The 17,231-nt window shown below is 39.5% G+C and overlaps 1 protein-coding gene and 1 non-coding gene across 7 annotated transcripts in view; both read right to left on the bottom strand.

The window, feature by feature from the left end:
* Window positions 1-17,231, bottom strand: part of LOC126088602 (probable ATP-dependent RNA helicase DHX35) — a 221,854-nt gene that overhangs the window by 72,512 nt on the left and 132,111 nt on the right. For all 6 annotated transcript variants that reach the window (XM_049906812.1, XM_049906810.1, XM_049906808.1 and 3 more), the window contains one exon: window positions 5,470-5,610. In XM_049906812.1, the coding sequence (XP_049762769.1) occupies window positions 5,470-5,610 (141 nt within the window). The remainder of the gene's footprint in view (window positions 1-5,469; window positions 5,611-17,231) is intronic.
* On the bottom strand, window positions 2,721-2,795 carry Trnat-ugu (transfer RNA threonine (anticodon UGU)). Its single transcript has one exon. It is a non-coding gene; the product is annotated as a tRNA-Thr (tRNA).

The following is a 17,231-nucleotide window of genomic DNA, read 5'->3' as shown; positions in this document are numbered from 1 at the left end:
TATAAGGAACACCTTTGAGGGCTTCACTTTGATAGTGGTACAAGTAATGGTGAGGTTGTTGCTCTGTCAACAAAATCAAACATCCTACAGTGATGGTATCAACAAACTGGTCTCTAGGGAGAAATGTGTTCATTGCCAGGGTGACTATGTTGAGAAATAAAGATACAGACATGAAGAAAAAAGATGCAGAAGGTTAATAAAGTGTGTTTTATTTAAAGAGCTTTAACAGATTTCACACAATAAATTCAGAAAAGTTACTTTTGATAAAACACAGTACATGAGATTCAGTACTGCACAAGGACCATTAGGAATAATATATGGAGAGAAATCAGTAAAAGAAACAGAACATTCTGAACTGGAAGTCACATTTACAGACCTTCTTGAATGTCTATGTTTTGCTACTTTCGCACTGTGGATAATTTCAGACGTTGGAGCTGCAAAAGCCAAAAAAGTTTACTTATTTTTCTTACTTTCAATCATTATCATCTTACGGCATCATATTATGGGGGAACTCATAGTTGAGAGAAAAGGTATTTGGTGCACAGAAGCACATAGTAAGGATAATATGTGCTGCCCACTCTAGAAGCTCTTGTAGGCAGCTCTTTAAAAAGATGGGCATACTGACAGCACCCTCACAATATATTTCTCTACCCCCATCCTCACTACAGGTGATGTGCTCTATTCTTGGAGTCTGAGTGACCAGCCCTTCCTTTTTAATCCTCCCCAACCTGTCCCTCTCTCCTTCACACAGAAGGAACTATTAGCATTGAAAGTTCGGTAGAGGGTTACTTTTATTTTTACAGGAATCTACTGGGAGTATTGAATAATTTGTCCCCTACAGGCAGATACAGCCTAGAAATTGTCTCAAATTTATTAGTTTCCACTGTACATATACTACCTTATGATGTTTGATATCAACAATCAATCACAGTTTGAAAACAACAATAATATTTGTAAATATAATACTAAATGGAAAAATTACTTACAACTGTCCATCACCTGGGCTTCGTGTGGCACAAAAAAAAAAAAAAAAAAAAAAAAAAAAAAAAAAAAAAAAAAAAACACTGATTGAGAATTTCGATTTCATACCAAAAGGTTGCAACTAACAGCCACAGAATATGCAAATAATTAACTACCTGTAACTCATTTCTATTGAAATATATCATTTCCTGGCACCTTTCCTTTCTCCATACCTTCAATGGCTTGAGACCCACCAATTATGATCACTTAATTTATGTTGCTCTCTGAAATGTCAGTTTGACATAAAATCTGAGGAAATTCATAGATTCAGTGAATTTCTGTACAGAAAGAAGTTTCAAAATGTTGGAAATGACTAGTTATTATAAATATTCTTTGCATCATTGTGTTTGTTTACGAACCAAACTGGATTTTGAAAGTGACATTTTGTTTACAAGCAGGTATAAAATGGTAAGACAGATTTCGGAATCAGATTTTAAACTTTAAGACATTTCCAGGAGAAGATGTGGGCTCTGACCATAATTTATTGGTTATGAACTATGGATTAAAACTGAAGAAATTGCAAAAAGGCAGTAAAGTAAGGTGAGGGGCCAGGATAAGTTCAAAGAATCAGAGGTTGTTGAGAGTTTCATAGGCAGTATTACTCAATGACCGACTGAAGCAGGGGACAGGAATAACAGCAGCTGATGAATAGGTAGCTTTGTGAGATAAAACTGTGAAGGCAACAGAAGATCAAATAGATAAGAAGGCAAGGTATAGTAGAAAACCTTGGATATTATAGGTGATATTAAAATTAGTTTGTGAAAGAAGAAAAGATACAACAAATGAAGCAAGTGAAATTGAATACAGGTGTCTGAAAAATGAGACTGACAGAAAGTACGAAATGGCTAAGCAGAAATGGCTAGTACAGTATGTCTACAGAAGCATGTATAGCTAGGAGAAAGATACCACCTATAGTAAAGTTAAAGAGGCCTTTCAAGATAGCATATGCAGCTGGATGAATATCAGGAGCCCAGATGGGAACTAGAGCTAAGCAAAAAAGGAAAAGCTGAATGATGGAATGAATACATACAGGGGCTGTACAAGAGACATAAACTTGAAGACGATATTATAGAAAAGGAAGAGGAAGTAGATGAGATGGGAGGTATGACAGTGTGAGAATAATTTGACAGAGCACTGAAAGACATCAGTTGAAAAAAGGTCCCTGGAGTAGACAACATTGTCTCAGCACCATTGAGATCCCTGGGAGAGCCAGCCATGACCAAACTATCCCACTTGCTGAGCAAGATGTATGAGACAGGCAAAATACCATCATACCTCCAGAGAATGTAATAATTTCATTCCAAAGGAAGCAGGTGCTGATAAGTGTGAATATTACAGAACTACCAGTTTCATAAGTCATGACTGCAAAATACTGACATGAATTATTTACATAAGAATAGGGAAGAAGCTGACCTCAGGGAAGATCATTTTGGGTTCTAGAGAAAAATTTGAATACATGAGGCATACTGATCCTATGATATACCTTAGAAGACACGTTAAAGAAAACCAAACCTATGTTTATATCATTTGTAGACTTATGGAAAGCTTTTGACAATTATATATGACGGTAGTATCTGTTCCTGAAAGAACAGTTACCGTTGATGACCTTGCAGCTTTGCTAGAATGAAATGATAATTAAATGGACACCCTAGCTGAAAACAGGCATTGATATACTTCATTGTGGACATGTTGAAAATATGTGCCCCGACCGGGACTCGAACCCGGGATCTCCTGCTTACATGACAGACACTCTATCCAGCTGAGCCACCGAGGGCACAGAGGATAGTGCGCCTGCAGGGACTTATCCCTTGCATGCTCCCCGTGAGACCCACATTCCCAACATGTCCACACCACTATATTTGTAGTATAGATGTTTGCCCATCATCCTCATTACTCGTGGCAGATTAATCTACTAAGTCCTGTACAAGTTCGGGCATAGCGTGTGTGTTCGCACAAGAAGGTCAATGGTCAGGAAGCCATATTTTAACTATATATGTATGAAAGGGAAGCTGCAGTTGAGAAAGGGATGAGAAGAGGTTGTAGACTGTCCGCGATGTTAGTCTATGGGTATGCTGAGGAAGCAGGAAAGAAAACCAAAGAAAAATTTGGAGAAGAAGAAATACAAAATTTGAGGTTTGCCAATGACACTGTAAATCTGCAGAGACAGCAAAGGATTTGAAAGAGCAATTGAATGGAATGGAGAGTGTCTTGAAAGGAGGATGTATGAGGGCATGCTGATAGTAATGCCTCTGAATTTTTTATGTGAAAGCTCTTAACACTTCTTGAATAAAACAAACATTATTAACATTCTACATCCTTACTTTTCATGTATACATATTTACTTCATCATGTTACCTTCCATTCGGAAAGTGGTTGCACTCAGCGACTATTATATTAACTTGTAAATTATAGATTGCAGCAATCAGTTGTCCTTTTTAATTTTTTATTATGCAGATCTAGATTTCAGCTAGAAGCTAGAAATTCTCAATGCCCTTTTATTTTTGCTCAATGCATGTAAGTGAAGCCCGATCAACAGGGACTTACATGTATTGAGCGAAAATAATAGTGCATTGAGAGTGGCTAGCTTCTAGCCAAAATCTAGATCTACGTAATAAAATTTAAAAAGGACAACTGATTGCTGCAATCTATAATTTACAAGTACATATTTACTTCTCATCTCAACATAGTCACTCTGGTGATGAACACATTTCTCCCAACGAGAGACCAGTTTGTAGATACTTTCACTAGAGAATGTCTGGGGCGGAGCGACAACCTCACCTCTGTTTGCTCTGTTTCATCACTATCAAAGTGAGTCCTTAAAGGCGTTCTTTAGGTTTTGGAAACAGATGAAAATTGGAGAAGGCCAAGTCAGGACTGTAAGGAGGATGATCGATGACAGTGAACCCAAGGCATTGAACTGTTGCAGAAGTCACAGAACTTGTGTGTGGTCTGGCATTGTTATGCTGAAGGAGATAGTGCTCTATGTGTGGATGAACTCTTCGAATTCAAAATGCAATTACAGAAAGCTGTTTCTCATTCTCCAACATAGTTTCATTACACACTGCCATGTTACAGGCTACAATTTGGAGCCTTTTAGTGACAGGGGGCAGCAAATATTTTGAAATGTGGTGCTACAAAAGAATGCTAGAGATTAGATGGGTAGATTACAATGACTAACGAGGAAATGCTAAACAGAACTGAAGAGAAAACAAATTTGTAACATAATTTGAGCAAAAGATGGGACTGGTTGATATTGCACATTCTGAGCCATCAAGAAATCATCAGTTTATTACTGGTGGGAAGAGAACAGGGTAAAAATTGTAGAGAGAGACCAAAAGATGAATGTGCACAGTTTTAAACTGATGTGAATTGCAGTATTTATTTGTAGATGAAGCAGCTTGCACAGGATAGAGCAACGTTGAAAGCAGAATCAAATCAGTCTTCGGGTTAAAGACCACAACAACAACATGGGTGACGGGTTGGTTGGTGTAGAGTCTACTGCTCAGCTGGTTTCAGTGCTTGACACAAAGCCATGCTTCTGTTTTGTTAGGAACTGCTTAAATAGTTTCTGCAGTAGACACTGGACATTGGGTGGTTGCATATTTCAAAGAATATTGCCAACTCAAGTAAGGGGATTATGAATATACTGCCTTCTAATTAATTACGTTGGAAGCTGAATTGTGATACTGGCTAACCATGTTGGAAAGATACTCAGTTTCACAATCCAAAGACAGTCTTATGTTGAGTTCAGCGGTGCAAGGGATGGAAGAGAAAGATTCAGTTGGGTTGATGGAAATATGTCAGTTGGTAATGAGAGGGGAGGTTCTGTGTAAGTTCATAAAGAGGAAGCAAGCACTGAGGCAAGCAAGAGCTAGAGGAGCTATGGTAGAGTAGCCAGAATTTGATGCTACTTCCTGTAAAAATAACATATGTGTCAAGCCATTTTATCAGTACCTGTTCTGGCCTACTTGTGGAAGGTTGCCTTAAAATGTACAGCTTTCAGTTATAATCAACTAAATGGTTTGATAAAAGACCACACATACAACAAGAAAACACTACAAAATTTTAATTGAGTGTTTCTTTATACTGGTGGCACCTGAAATTTACTCCTTTTATGTTTTTTAGTGAATGTTTCTTTACTATGAAACCATGAAAATGGTTCATCTTTATTCTTTCCTTCAAAATGATATCATTTGATCCTTAGGAACAAAAAGAACTTCAGGTTTGTTGACGTAGCCAAACAAATCAGATGTCATACTTAACCACTGTGATTCCAGATTTATGCTACAGCTATGAAAGATTTATTTTCATGTGCACTACTTCATGACAAGCATCTGCAATGCACTGACATGTGAGAAAACCCTCCCTTAATCTCTAATTGCTTCCAATTATGATACATGTATCTGCATTACAGTTTTATGTCATTTTTATCACTTGATACATACTTACTCTCAAAATCTTTTTAAGTAGTCCCATGACAATATCAGTGAAGAGTGTTCTCTCATGAACTTCATCCAGCATTATAACACAATAATTTCTCAGGAGAGGATCAGCCATCATTTCCCGGAGCAAGATGCCTTCTGTCATGTACTGTATGAACAAATTACCCACATTTAGAAACAGTGAACATACAACAACAAAAGTAGCAACTTACTTTAACAGTTTTCAAAGGTATTAATAGCAAACAGACACACATTTCATGTTTAATATCATCTTATGCTTCCATATTAATTTTATTCTGTTACAAGTGTCATAGAGAGCATTTAACTGAAAATGCTACTTTATGACAAATTTCCTAAATATTTTAAGTCCTGAAACTATTCATATAAGAAGATATTTCACTTGATTTTTATGGAATTGTGCAATGACCCAGTTGTCGTACATCCTTAAACCAATACATTATGAAATTAGAAATTCAGTTGCCTACTTCGAAATGTTTTTCCTATCCTCTGCAGCCACATACACCTTCCCGTTGTGAAGTATGACAGGGGGTGTGTGTGTGTGTGTGTGTGTGTGTGTGTGTGTGTGTGTGTGTGTGTGTGTGTGTGTGCGTGTGCGCGTATACCTGTTAAGTTGTAGATGACTGTAATGGTGTTTGTGTGTAGTGTAGTGTAGTGTAGTGAAGAGAAGTGAAATGTTGTGTTCTTACTGGAGATGTGAGAAAGTAGAGGGTCAAACTCGATGGCAGAACATTGGCTACTCCTCTTAAAAAGCACCATGGGACTCGCCGAGCTTAAGATCCCCATCCAAAGGACAGATCACCATCAACACTATCGCATGCCCTCACTTCATGAGGCACTGCGGAGGGGTTTGGAATTTAACCCAGAACATTGGTGCAAAGACTGGTGATCAGGGACTTTATGCCACCACCCCTCCCATACCCTCTATCTCAAAGAAAAATTGTCAATAATATGTGGTGTGCCTGGATGGTCACCCATCACTATTGGCTATGCCCAATGGTGCTTAACTTTGGTGATTTGGTAGGAACCAGTGTACCCACCTTGACACGGCCACTGACATTATGAAATAATGTAATCTTATCTTACAAACCAATGTAGAGTCTCTGTTCTATAGAAATTTATTTTATGGTTGCTCCTAACCATATTGGAATACTATACTGGAGCAAATGGCAACAAATAAACATGACCTTTTTGAAGACTTCCACATTGAAACATGTATCAGTAACCATGAGGCATCAGTAGCAACAATGATTACCAAAGTACAAAAGACAACTAAAAAAAAAAGAAGAAAGATTTATATATTCAGTGAAATAGATAAAGAAGGAGTAGTGTCATATCTAGTGAGGAACTTCAAACTCTTAGCTTAGTGCAGGAGCATGTAAAGGAAATATGCCTCGAGCTTAAAAGAATAGTTGACCACATACTGGATAGATAAGTTCATGATGGGGCATGGGAGGAGGGAGGGACTGTCTATGGTATACAGTCACTGTAAAGAAACTTCAAAAGAAACAGAGATTACTGCATAATAGGTGTAAAACAAAGCATGGTGTTATAGACAGAGAAACGATGAATGGAATAGATTTGGCTGTCATGAGGGCAATAACTACTGCGGCAGAAAATTATTGGAAGATCTTTCACAAAACTCAAAGATATATTGAATGTATACAAAGGCTGTTAGTAACACAAAAGTTAGTGTCCACACACACGTGGACAAGACAGGAACTGAAATTCAAGACAGCAAAACAGAAGCAGAAATGATCAACTCTGTTTTCAAATACTCCTTTACAAATAAAAGCTCAAGAGTAGCATCCCAATTTAATTCTTATACCACTGCAAAGATGAGTGAAACAGATATTAGTGTTGGTGGCATTAGATAGCTGAAGTAGTTAAAACTGAACAAAGCTCCAGGGCCTAATGGAATCCCTATCACATTCTATACTGAATTTGCAGCTGAGATTGCCTCTCTTTTGACCATGATATACCAAAGATCCCTAGAACAAAAAACTGTCCCCAGTAGTTAGAAGAAAGCACATAGCTGATACACATCTATAAGAAGGGCATCAATCTGATAGAACGCAGCGTTTCTTGACTCCCGAAAGGCATTTGACTCAGCTCTACACACATTTATTACTGAAAGTATTATCCTATGGGGCATCAAGCATGATTTGTGACTGGATTCTTGCTAGGGAGAATACAGCATTTTATCTTGGATGGAGAATCATCAGCAGATGTAAATTATCTTCAAATGTTTTGTGGGTAAAATTGTCTTGATTCCTATTAAAATTTTCTTTCTTTATCATGCTGCTTCACATAGTGACATTAAGATTAGAACACTGTGACGAGTGACAGGCATTGATTATACAACAAGTTACAAAAGAGAAAAAACCAACATTTTTAAAAGTAAACTCACTGATAATATTAAAAACTGTGCCTAATTGGGGCATCAACTAATGGTTGGCTCAAAAATTTGCACAAAATTATAAGATCTAGCCATCAGGTGGGGTACATCGCCTTCAAATTTTATTTCATTGTCTATATTTTTCTCTGTCTTTATACTAACAATGAGACAACTAGTTTTTAACCATTTGAGTCCCAAATATAAGACAAAATATATAATTAAACAAAATCACCAAATTAACCTTTCTTATCATAGTTAGCAATGATTACAAGAAGAAAATGAAAAAAGCAAACAGAAAATTGTTTTTGGAAGTGGTTTCACTTTGGAACAAGTGGGACATACAGCTTTCAAACACCCATCTTTTCATGTGGTATATTTGAAAGCAACTTTGCATTTTTCCTAGACACAATCCCACATCTTGAAACTCCCACAAGGCTATATCCAAGGGGTGGGGAGGTTTCAGGGGGACCGGACCCCAACTGTATCACCTAAATGAAATTACACAGGACCTATTTGCCATGTAGTGAAATTGAAAGTATTTTCATTTTCAATCATACGATGAAATAGGGATACTCATTATCGATAGTAAACAAGGCCAATGATAGATTTAAATTATTAATACATTCATAGCACTATTGGATACTCTGAGATGAAGAGGTTAGCACAGGAAAGGAATTCGTGGCGGGCCACATCAAACCAGTCAGTAGACTAATGACCAAAAAAACACTATTGACTACTGACCACCCATATGTTAGTCAAGACCAATTGTTGGCCTTGCTTGGGCTCAGTTCTTTTGTTAATCAGTTCACTTCTCACTTGCAGTTGAATTTAATGTAAGTGCTACCATTTATTTTTTTATGCTGTGTACTGTTGTGATCCCCCACCATGAACCATGGACCTTGCCATTGATGGGGAGGCTTGTGTGCCTCAGTGATACAGATGGCCGTACCGTAGGTGCAACCACAACGGAGGGGTATCTATTGAGAGGCCAGACGAATGTGTGGTTCCTGAAGAGGGGCAGCAGCCTTTTCAGTAGTTGCAGGGGCAACAGTCTGGATGATTGACTGATCTGGCCTTGTAACACTAACCAAAACGGCCTTGCTGTGCTGGTACTGCAAACGGCTGAAAGCAAGGGGAAACTTCAGCTGTAATTTTTCCTGAGGGCATGCAGCTTTACTGTATGGTTAAATGGTGACGGCGTCCTCTTGGGTAAAATATTCTGGAGGTAAAATAGTCCCCCCCTCAAATCTCTGGGCGGGGACTACTCAGGAGGATGTCGTTATCAGGAGAAAGAAAACTGGCCTACAGTAGTACAAGTTTATATGCCATCTAGCTCTGCAGATGATGAAGATGTTGATGAAATGTATGATGAGATAAAAGAAATTATTCAGGTAGTGAAGGGAGACAAAAATTTAATAGTCATGGGTGACTGAAATTCGAGAGTAAGAAAAGGGAGAGAAGGAAACATAGTAGATGAATATGGGTTGGGGGTAAGAAATGAAAGAGGACGCTGTCTGGTAGAATTTTGCACAGAGCATAATTTAGTCATAGCTAACACTTGATTCAAGAATCATAAAAGAAGGTTGTATACATGGAAGAATCCTGGAGATACTAAAAGGTATCAGATACATTATATAATGATAAGACATAGATTTACGAACCAGGTTTTAAATTGTAAGACATTTCCAGGGGCAGATGTGGACTCTGACCACAATCTATTGGTTATGAACTGCAGATTAAAACTGAAGAAACTGCAAAATGGTGGGAATTTAAAGAGGGGGGACCTGGATAAACTGACTAAACCAGAAGTTGTACAGAGTTTTAGGGAGAGCATAAGGGAACAATTGGCAGTAATGGGGGAAAGAAATATAGAAGAAGAATGGGTAGCTCTGAGGGCTGAAGTAGTGAAGGCAGCAGACGATCTAGTAGGTAAAAAGACGAGGGCTAATAGAATTCCTTGGGTAACAGAAGAAATAGTGAATTTAATTGATGAAAGGAGAAAATATAAAAATGTAGTAAATGAAGCAGGCAAAAAGGAATACAAACATCTCAAAAATGAAATGGACATGAAGTGCAAAATGGCTAAGGAAGGATGGCTAGAGGACAAATGTAAGGATGTAGAGGCTTCTCTCACTAGGGGCAAGTTAGATACTGCCTACAGGAAAATTAAAGAGACCTTTGGAGAAAACAGAGCCACTTGTATGAATATCAAGAGCTCAGATGGAAACCCAGTTCTAAGCAAAGAAGGGAAAGCAGAAAGGTGGAAGGAGTATATAGGGGGTCTATACAAGGGCGATGTACTTGAGGACAATATTATGGAAATGGAAGAGGATGTAGATGAAGATGAAATGGGAGACATGATACTGCGTGAAGAGTTTGACAAAGCACTGAAAGACCTGAGTCGAAACAAGGCTCCGGGAGTAGACAACATTCGATTAAAAACACTGACGGCCTTGGGGGAGCCAGTACAGACAAAATTCTACCATCTGGTGAGCAAGATGTATGAGACAGGCGAAATACCCTCAGACATAAAGAAGAGTATAATAATTCCAATCCGAAAGAAAGCAGGTGTTGACAGATGTGAAAATTACCGAACTATCAGTTTAATAAGTCTCAGCTGCAAAATACTAACGCAAATTCTTTACAGACGAATGGAAAAAATGGTAGAAGCCGACCTCGGGGAAGATCAGTTTGGATTCCATAGAAATGTTGGAACATGTAAGGCAATACTGACCTTACGACTTATCTTAGAAGAAAGATTAAGGAAAGGCAAACCTACGATTCTAGCATTTGTAGACTTAGAGAAAGTTTTTGACAATGTTGACTGGAATACTCTCTTTGAAATTCTAAAGGTGGCAGGGGTAAAATAAAGGGAGCGAAAGGCTATTTACAATTTGTACAGAAAGCAGATGGCAGTTATAAGAGTCGAGGGACACGAAAGGGAAGCAGTGGTAGGGAAGGGAGTGAGACAGGGTTGTAGCCTCTCCCCGATGTTATTCAATCTGTATATTGAGCAAGCAGTAAAGGAAACAAAAGAAAAATTCGGAGTAGGCATTAAAATCCATGGAGAAGAAATAAAAGCTTTGATGTTTGTCGATGACATTGTAATTCTGTCAGAGACAGCAAAGGACTTGGAAAAGGAGTTGAAAGGAATGGACAGTGTCTTGAAAGGAGGATACAAGATGAACATCAACAAAGGCAAAACGAGGATAATGGAATGTAGTTGAATTAAGTTGGGCGATGCTGAGGGAGTTAGATTAGGAAATGAGACACTTAAAGTAGTAAAGGAGTTTTGCTATTTGGGGAGCAAAATAACTGATGATGGTCGAAGTAGAGAGGATATAAAATATAGACTGGCAATGGCAAGGAAAGCGTTTCTGAGGAAGAGAAATTTGCTAACATCGAGTATAGATTTAAGTGTCAGGAAGTCGTTTCTGAAAGTATTTGTATGGAGTGTAGCCATGTATGGAAGTGAAACATAGACGATAAATAGTTTGGACACGAAGAGAATACAAACTTTCGAAATGTGGTGCTACAGAAGAATGCTGAAGATTAGATGGATAGATCATATAACTAATGAGGAGGTATTGAATAGAATTGGGGAGAAGAGGAGTTTGTGGCACAACTTGACAAGAAGAAGGGACCAGTTGGTAGGACATGTTCTGAGGCATCAGGGGATCACAAATTTAGCATTGGAGGGCAGCGTGGAGGGTAAAAATCGTAGAGGGAGACCAAGAGATGAATACACTAAGCAGATTCAGAAGGATGTAGGTTGCAGTAAGTACTGGGAGATGAGGAAGCTTGCACAGGATAGAGTAGCATGGAGAGCTGCATCAAACCAGTTTCAGGACTGAAGACCACAACAAAAACAACAACAACAACAACAACAACAACAACCACCGTTGTGATAGTTTCTATTTATGGATTAGTTTGTACCAAGAAAGAAGAGGAAAATCAGTTGTTTCAACTGCTAGTGTTATGCCAAGTTAAAAACATGTATGCACTTCTATAACAGCCTAATTATCTAACTATGACAGCTTAATGTTAACAATGGAATCATTATTTGGAGAATGGTAGAACTTTGACATTGCAATATTTCAGTACTTCACAAGGCAGTGGAACAGTAAATATCATTACAAATAACATGAAATTAAAATCAGTGCATAAAAACACACTTAGATTTTTCTGTCACACAAAAATCGCATTGATCAACAAAAATTTCATCGAAGTGGTGATGATTGCATTTCTTTAAAAAATTTGGCAATGATTGAATTTCATTACAAAATTTGCTCAATATTCCATCATTAGTAGCAAAAAATAGTAAAATATCACCCAATATGGTCATGCGGGTAGTATTCAGTTATGGAAACCAGTTCTGGTATGGAACACTGATGAGGGGTTTTTGGAGAGCAGAAGAGGTATGGAATGACAGCACAATCTATAGTTCCTTCATTTCTAAAAGATTTTTTGTTTGAATTTGTTTGAGCCGACTAAATTCTGCATCCCTCCCTCCCCCTTTCATCCAAAATCTATTATGCTCTTGAAACAGTATAATAACTGAAGCCAACAATTCCATGCACAATTAGATCTTAAATTCACATGCATCCATGCACTATCAAATAAATAAACATGAGCAATTAAAGGAAAAACATGCAATGACAGAATTCAATCTTTTGTTCTGATACATTTTATTTTATTTTAAAACAATGTACAATAACCAGTTTTCTCAAATTCTGTATTGACTTTAGGTAGCTATGCATATTGGGCCACTGAGATAGAAATCCCTGGATTTAGGAGGAGAGCTGGTTTGAATGCTTGCGCCAGCATCCTCGAGAATGGTTTTCCATTTTCAGTCTAGGCAAATGCTGGGGTTGGTCCCTTACTATAGGCCATAGCCTTCCAAAACCCATTCTTTTTTGAAAGATTCCAATTCCCTTAAAGATGCAGCCCCTCTGTTTAAATGAAAAGGGCTGCATCAAAGATACATTGAGCATCTCTTTGGAGACTCTTGGCACTAAATACCATATGGTGAACAAATAATAATCGAAATTCTCCTAATTTAGGCTCATGCTGGAACATTCTTTAATGCAGAAAATAATTTTTCTTGTATTGCAAGCAGTGAGAGATGCATACTTAAATGATGAAATTTGGGAAAGTGTAACACTGAACAATTCTGGAGCCTTTGCGTTTTCACCACCAAAAATTATTCTAGTTTCTCTGTCGAACAGGGATCTCTTTATTCCAAAAGCCCTATCGATAATAATCACAGTATCACAAAAAAATTAGTGCTCGTCTGTTCTTGATCACTTCCTCAGCTCAAACACAGCCTGAAAGAAGAACAGTGTGAAATCACGTTGAAGGGTGAATGGAGATTGGAGCATGACTGCTTGTTAGTGATTTGCCAAAATACAAAACTCCTACATATCATGGTTATATCTCCACTTGCTGCAAATTCTGATATCACTGTTGAATAAAATCGCTTATCATTCTTTACAAATATTTTAAGAATAAATGAAAAATGTGTATCATTTCAAGGTTGCCTTTCACAAAACGGACCTCCACCCCCACCCCCCCACCCCCACCCCTTCGGCAAATCCTGGCTGTGTCCTTGACTCCCATGACCTCTCATAATGCCTCAAACAAATTATAGTCCTAAATAACAACCAAAAATGGGCCTAATATGTGTAAATTTTGTATTAAAATTACATTCTGTCCCAGTGGTTTTATTTTGAAACCAGTCACAAAAGCAGTAATGCCAACTCAAATTTATGTTACAATAACTTTAGATATACTTACTTTGCTGCCAATGATCTCAATATGGCCACTATAAAAATAACTACATGTCATTGTCTCTTACAATCACATAGGACAATCTCCATGCCAAATGTTATTTTGAACACTAAAAGTGACTGCTACAAAACACTACATTCGTAGAAGTATCTCAGAGTACCACTAGATGCCTCTGTCTTGCAACAGGATCAATGGCTTCATGCTAAAGGCACTGGTACTTCAAACCAAAATTAATAAAATGGTGGTTTCAAGCAAAAACCACTGGTATTCAAAGGATTAAAATACAAGCATTCAAAGTCAAACAATAAAACACAATTTAAATGAGTGTAGTCACACTTTCATCAAATTAGCTTTTCAGAAGGCATCAATTAGCCTGACTAGGGTTTACTAAACCAACATCAACTGTTACTTGAATCTGCTACACACTGAAATGAAATTAAATGACTGTATGGCATTTATTGGCCGGGATACCCATTTGGGGGTTAGGCCGCCATATTGCAAGTCTTTTTAATTAACGCCACTTCAGTGATTTGCATTTCAATGATGATGAAAGACACACAACACCCAGTCCCCTGCTGGGAATCGAACCCAGGCCCCCTTGCGTGGTAGGCGGTAATGTTATCACTGCGTTACAGAGGCAGACTGCTACACACTAATTTCTATATAATAGCTGCATGAACTTTAGTTATGCAACACAACATTGAATATTGCTCAAGTGCATGGTACCCATACCAGATAGGTCTAACAGAGGATACTGAACACATACGGAGAAAGGTAGCACAAATTATCACAGGTTTGTTTGACTCAAGGACGCGTCACAGCAATGTCGAAAGAACTTAACTGGTAGATTCTTGAAGATACACTCCTGGAAATGGAAAAAAGAACACATTGACACCGGTGTGTCAGACCCACCATACTTGCTCTGGACACTGCGAGAGGGCTGTACAAGCAATGATCACACGCACGGCACAGCGGACACACCAGGAACCGCGGTGTTGGCCGTCGAATGGCACTAGCTGCGCAGCATTTGTGCACCGCTGCCGTCAGTGTCAGCCAGTTTGCCGTGGCATACGGAGCTCCATCGCAGTCTTTAACACTGGTAGCATGCCGCGACAGCGTGGACGTGAACCGTATGTGCAGTTGACGGACTTTGAGTGAGGGCGTATAGTGGGCATGCGGGAGGCCGGATGGACGTACCGCCGAATTGCCCAACACGTGAGACGTGAGGTCTCCACAGTACATCGATGTTGTCGCCAGTGGTCAGCGGAAGGTGCACGTGCCCGTCGACCTGGGACCGGACCGCAGCGACGCACGGATGCACGCCAAGACCGTAGGATCCTACGCAGTGCCGTAGGGGACCGCACAGCCACTTCCCAGCAAATTAGAGACACTGTTGCTCCTGGGGTATCAGCGAGGACCATTCGCAACCGTCTCCATGAAGCTGGGCTACGGTCCCGCACACCGTTAGGCCGTCTTCCGCTCACGCCCCAACATCGTGCAGCCCGCCTCCAGTGGTGTCACGACAGGCGTGAATGGAGGGACGAATGGAGACATGTCATCTTCAGCGATGAGAGTCGCTTCTGCCTTGGTGCCAATGATGGTCGTATGCCTGTTTGGCGCCGTGCAGGTGAGCGCCACAATCAGGACTGCATACGACCGAGGCACACAGGGCCAACACCCGGCATCATGGTGTGGGGAGCGATCTCCTACACTGGCCGTACACCACTGGTGATCGTCGAGGGGACACTGAATAGTGCACGGTACATCCAAACCGTCATCGAACCCATCGTTCTAACATTCCTAGACCGGCAAGAGAACTTGCTGTTCCAACAGGACAATGCACGTCCGCATGTATCCCGTGCCACCCAACGTGCTCTAGAAGGTGTAAGTCAACTACCCTGGCCAGCAAGATCTCCGGATCTGTCCCCCATTGAGCATGTTTGGGACTGGATGAAGCGTCGTCTCACGCGGTCTGCACGTCCAGCACGAACGCTGGTCCAACTGAGGCGCCAGGTGGAAATGGCATGGCAAGCCGTTCCACAGGACTACATCCAGCATCTCTACGATCGTCTCCATGGGAGAATAGCAGCCTGCATTGCTGCGAAAGGTGGATATACACTGTACTAGTGCCGACATTGTGCATGCTCTGTTGCCTGTGTCTATGTGCCTGTGGTTCTGTCAGTGTGATCATGTGATGTATCTGACCCCAGGAATGTGTCAATAAAGTTTCCCCTTCCTGGGACAATGAATTCACGGTGTTCTTATTTCAATTTCCAGGAGTGTACATGGAAACTATCCTGTAAAACCCTACTTTAAAAATTTCTAGGACCCACTTTAAGTGACAAATCTAGGAATGTACTACAACTCCCAGCATATCATCTCATAGAGCTCACAAAGATAAGATCAGACTAATTATAGCACATACAGAATCATTTAAGCAATTATTCTTCCCATGCTCCATACATGTACGGAATGGGAAAAAGCCTATATAACTGGTACAATTTGAGATACCCTCTGCCACTCACTACATGGTGGTGTGCAGAGTATGGATGTAGAAATCTTTAAATTAATGCACTTCATGTTTCTCAGCCACATTACAAAAATGAGTAAGGTGGCTTCAATATAGGCAAGGAAGGAGACCCAGCAACAGTGCAGCATTCTCAGTAACTGGCCATTGTAATTGGCCTTTGGTCACAGTACTGCAATGAAAGTAAAAGCAAAGAAGAATTAACAGGCTCTGTCGAATGGAATGAACAGTCAAATGAGTACAGAATTTGGATTGAAAGTAAATAAAAAAAAAGGCAAAAGTAATGATAAGTAGCAGAAATGAGAAAAGTGGAAGACTTAACATCATAATTTGTAATAATGAAGTAGATGAAACTAAGGAATTCTGTTACCTAGGCAGCAAAATAACATATGACGGACAGAGCAAGGTTGACATTAAAAGCAGAGTAGCACTGACAAAATAGGCATTACTGGCAAAGAGAAGTCTACTATGTTTGGAGAACAGTATTGTACAGCACTCAGACATGGACTGCAAGAAAACTGAACAGAAGAGAAGAGAAGCATTTGAGATGTGGTGCTACAGACGAATGTTGAAAATTTGATGGGCTAATAAAGTAAGGAGAGAGGAGGTGGTTCTCCATAGAATCGGTGAGGAAAGGAATATATGAAAAAAAAAAAAAAAAACACTGACAAAAAGAAGAGGCAGTACGATAGAACATCAGTTAAGCATCAGGGAATAACTTCCATGGAACTATAGGAAGCTGCAGAGGAGTAAAAGCTGTAGAGGAAGACAGAGATTGGGATACATCCAGTAAATAACTCAGGACATACAGGTAGGCTGCAAGTGCTACTCTGAGATGAAAAGCTTGGCACATGAGAGGCATTTTTGGCGGGCAGCATCTAACCAGTGAGAAGACTGATGACTCAAAAATGCAATGGTCTTTCGTGCAAGTGCATAGCTTTTTATTAATCACAGACACATAAAATTCTGCGTAATGATTCCAGCAAAGCTGATATATACGATCTGGCTGCTTTCACACATGACTCTGTCGTTGCTG

This window comes from Schistocerca cancellata, chromosome 6, assembly GCF_023864275.1.
Source record: "Schistocerca cancellata isolate TAMUIC-IGC-003103 chromosome 6, iqSchCanc2.1, whole genome shotgun sequence".
Classification (NCBI taxonomy): domain Eukaryota; kingdom Metazoa; phylum Arthropoda; class Insecta; order Orthoptera; family Acrididae; genus Schistocerca; species Schistocerca cancellata.
This window is presented reverse-complemented; position numbering and strand designations above follow the sequence as displayed.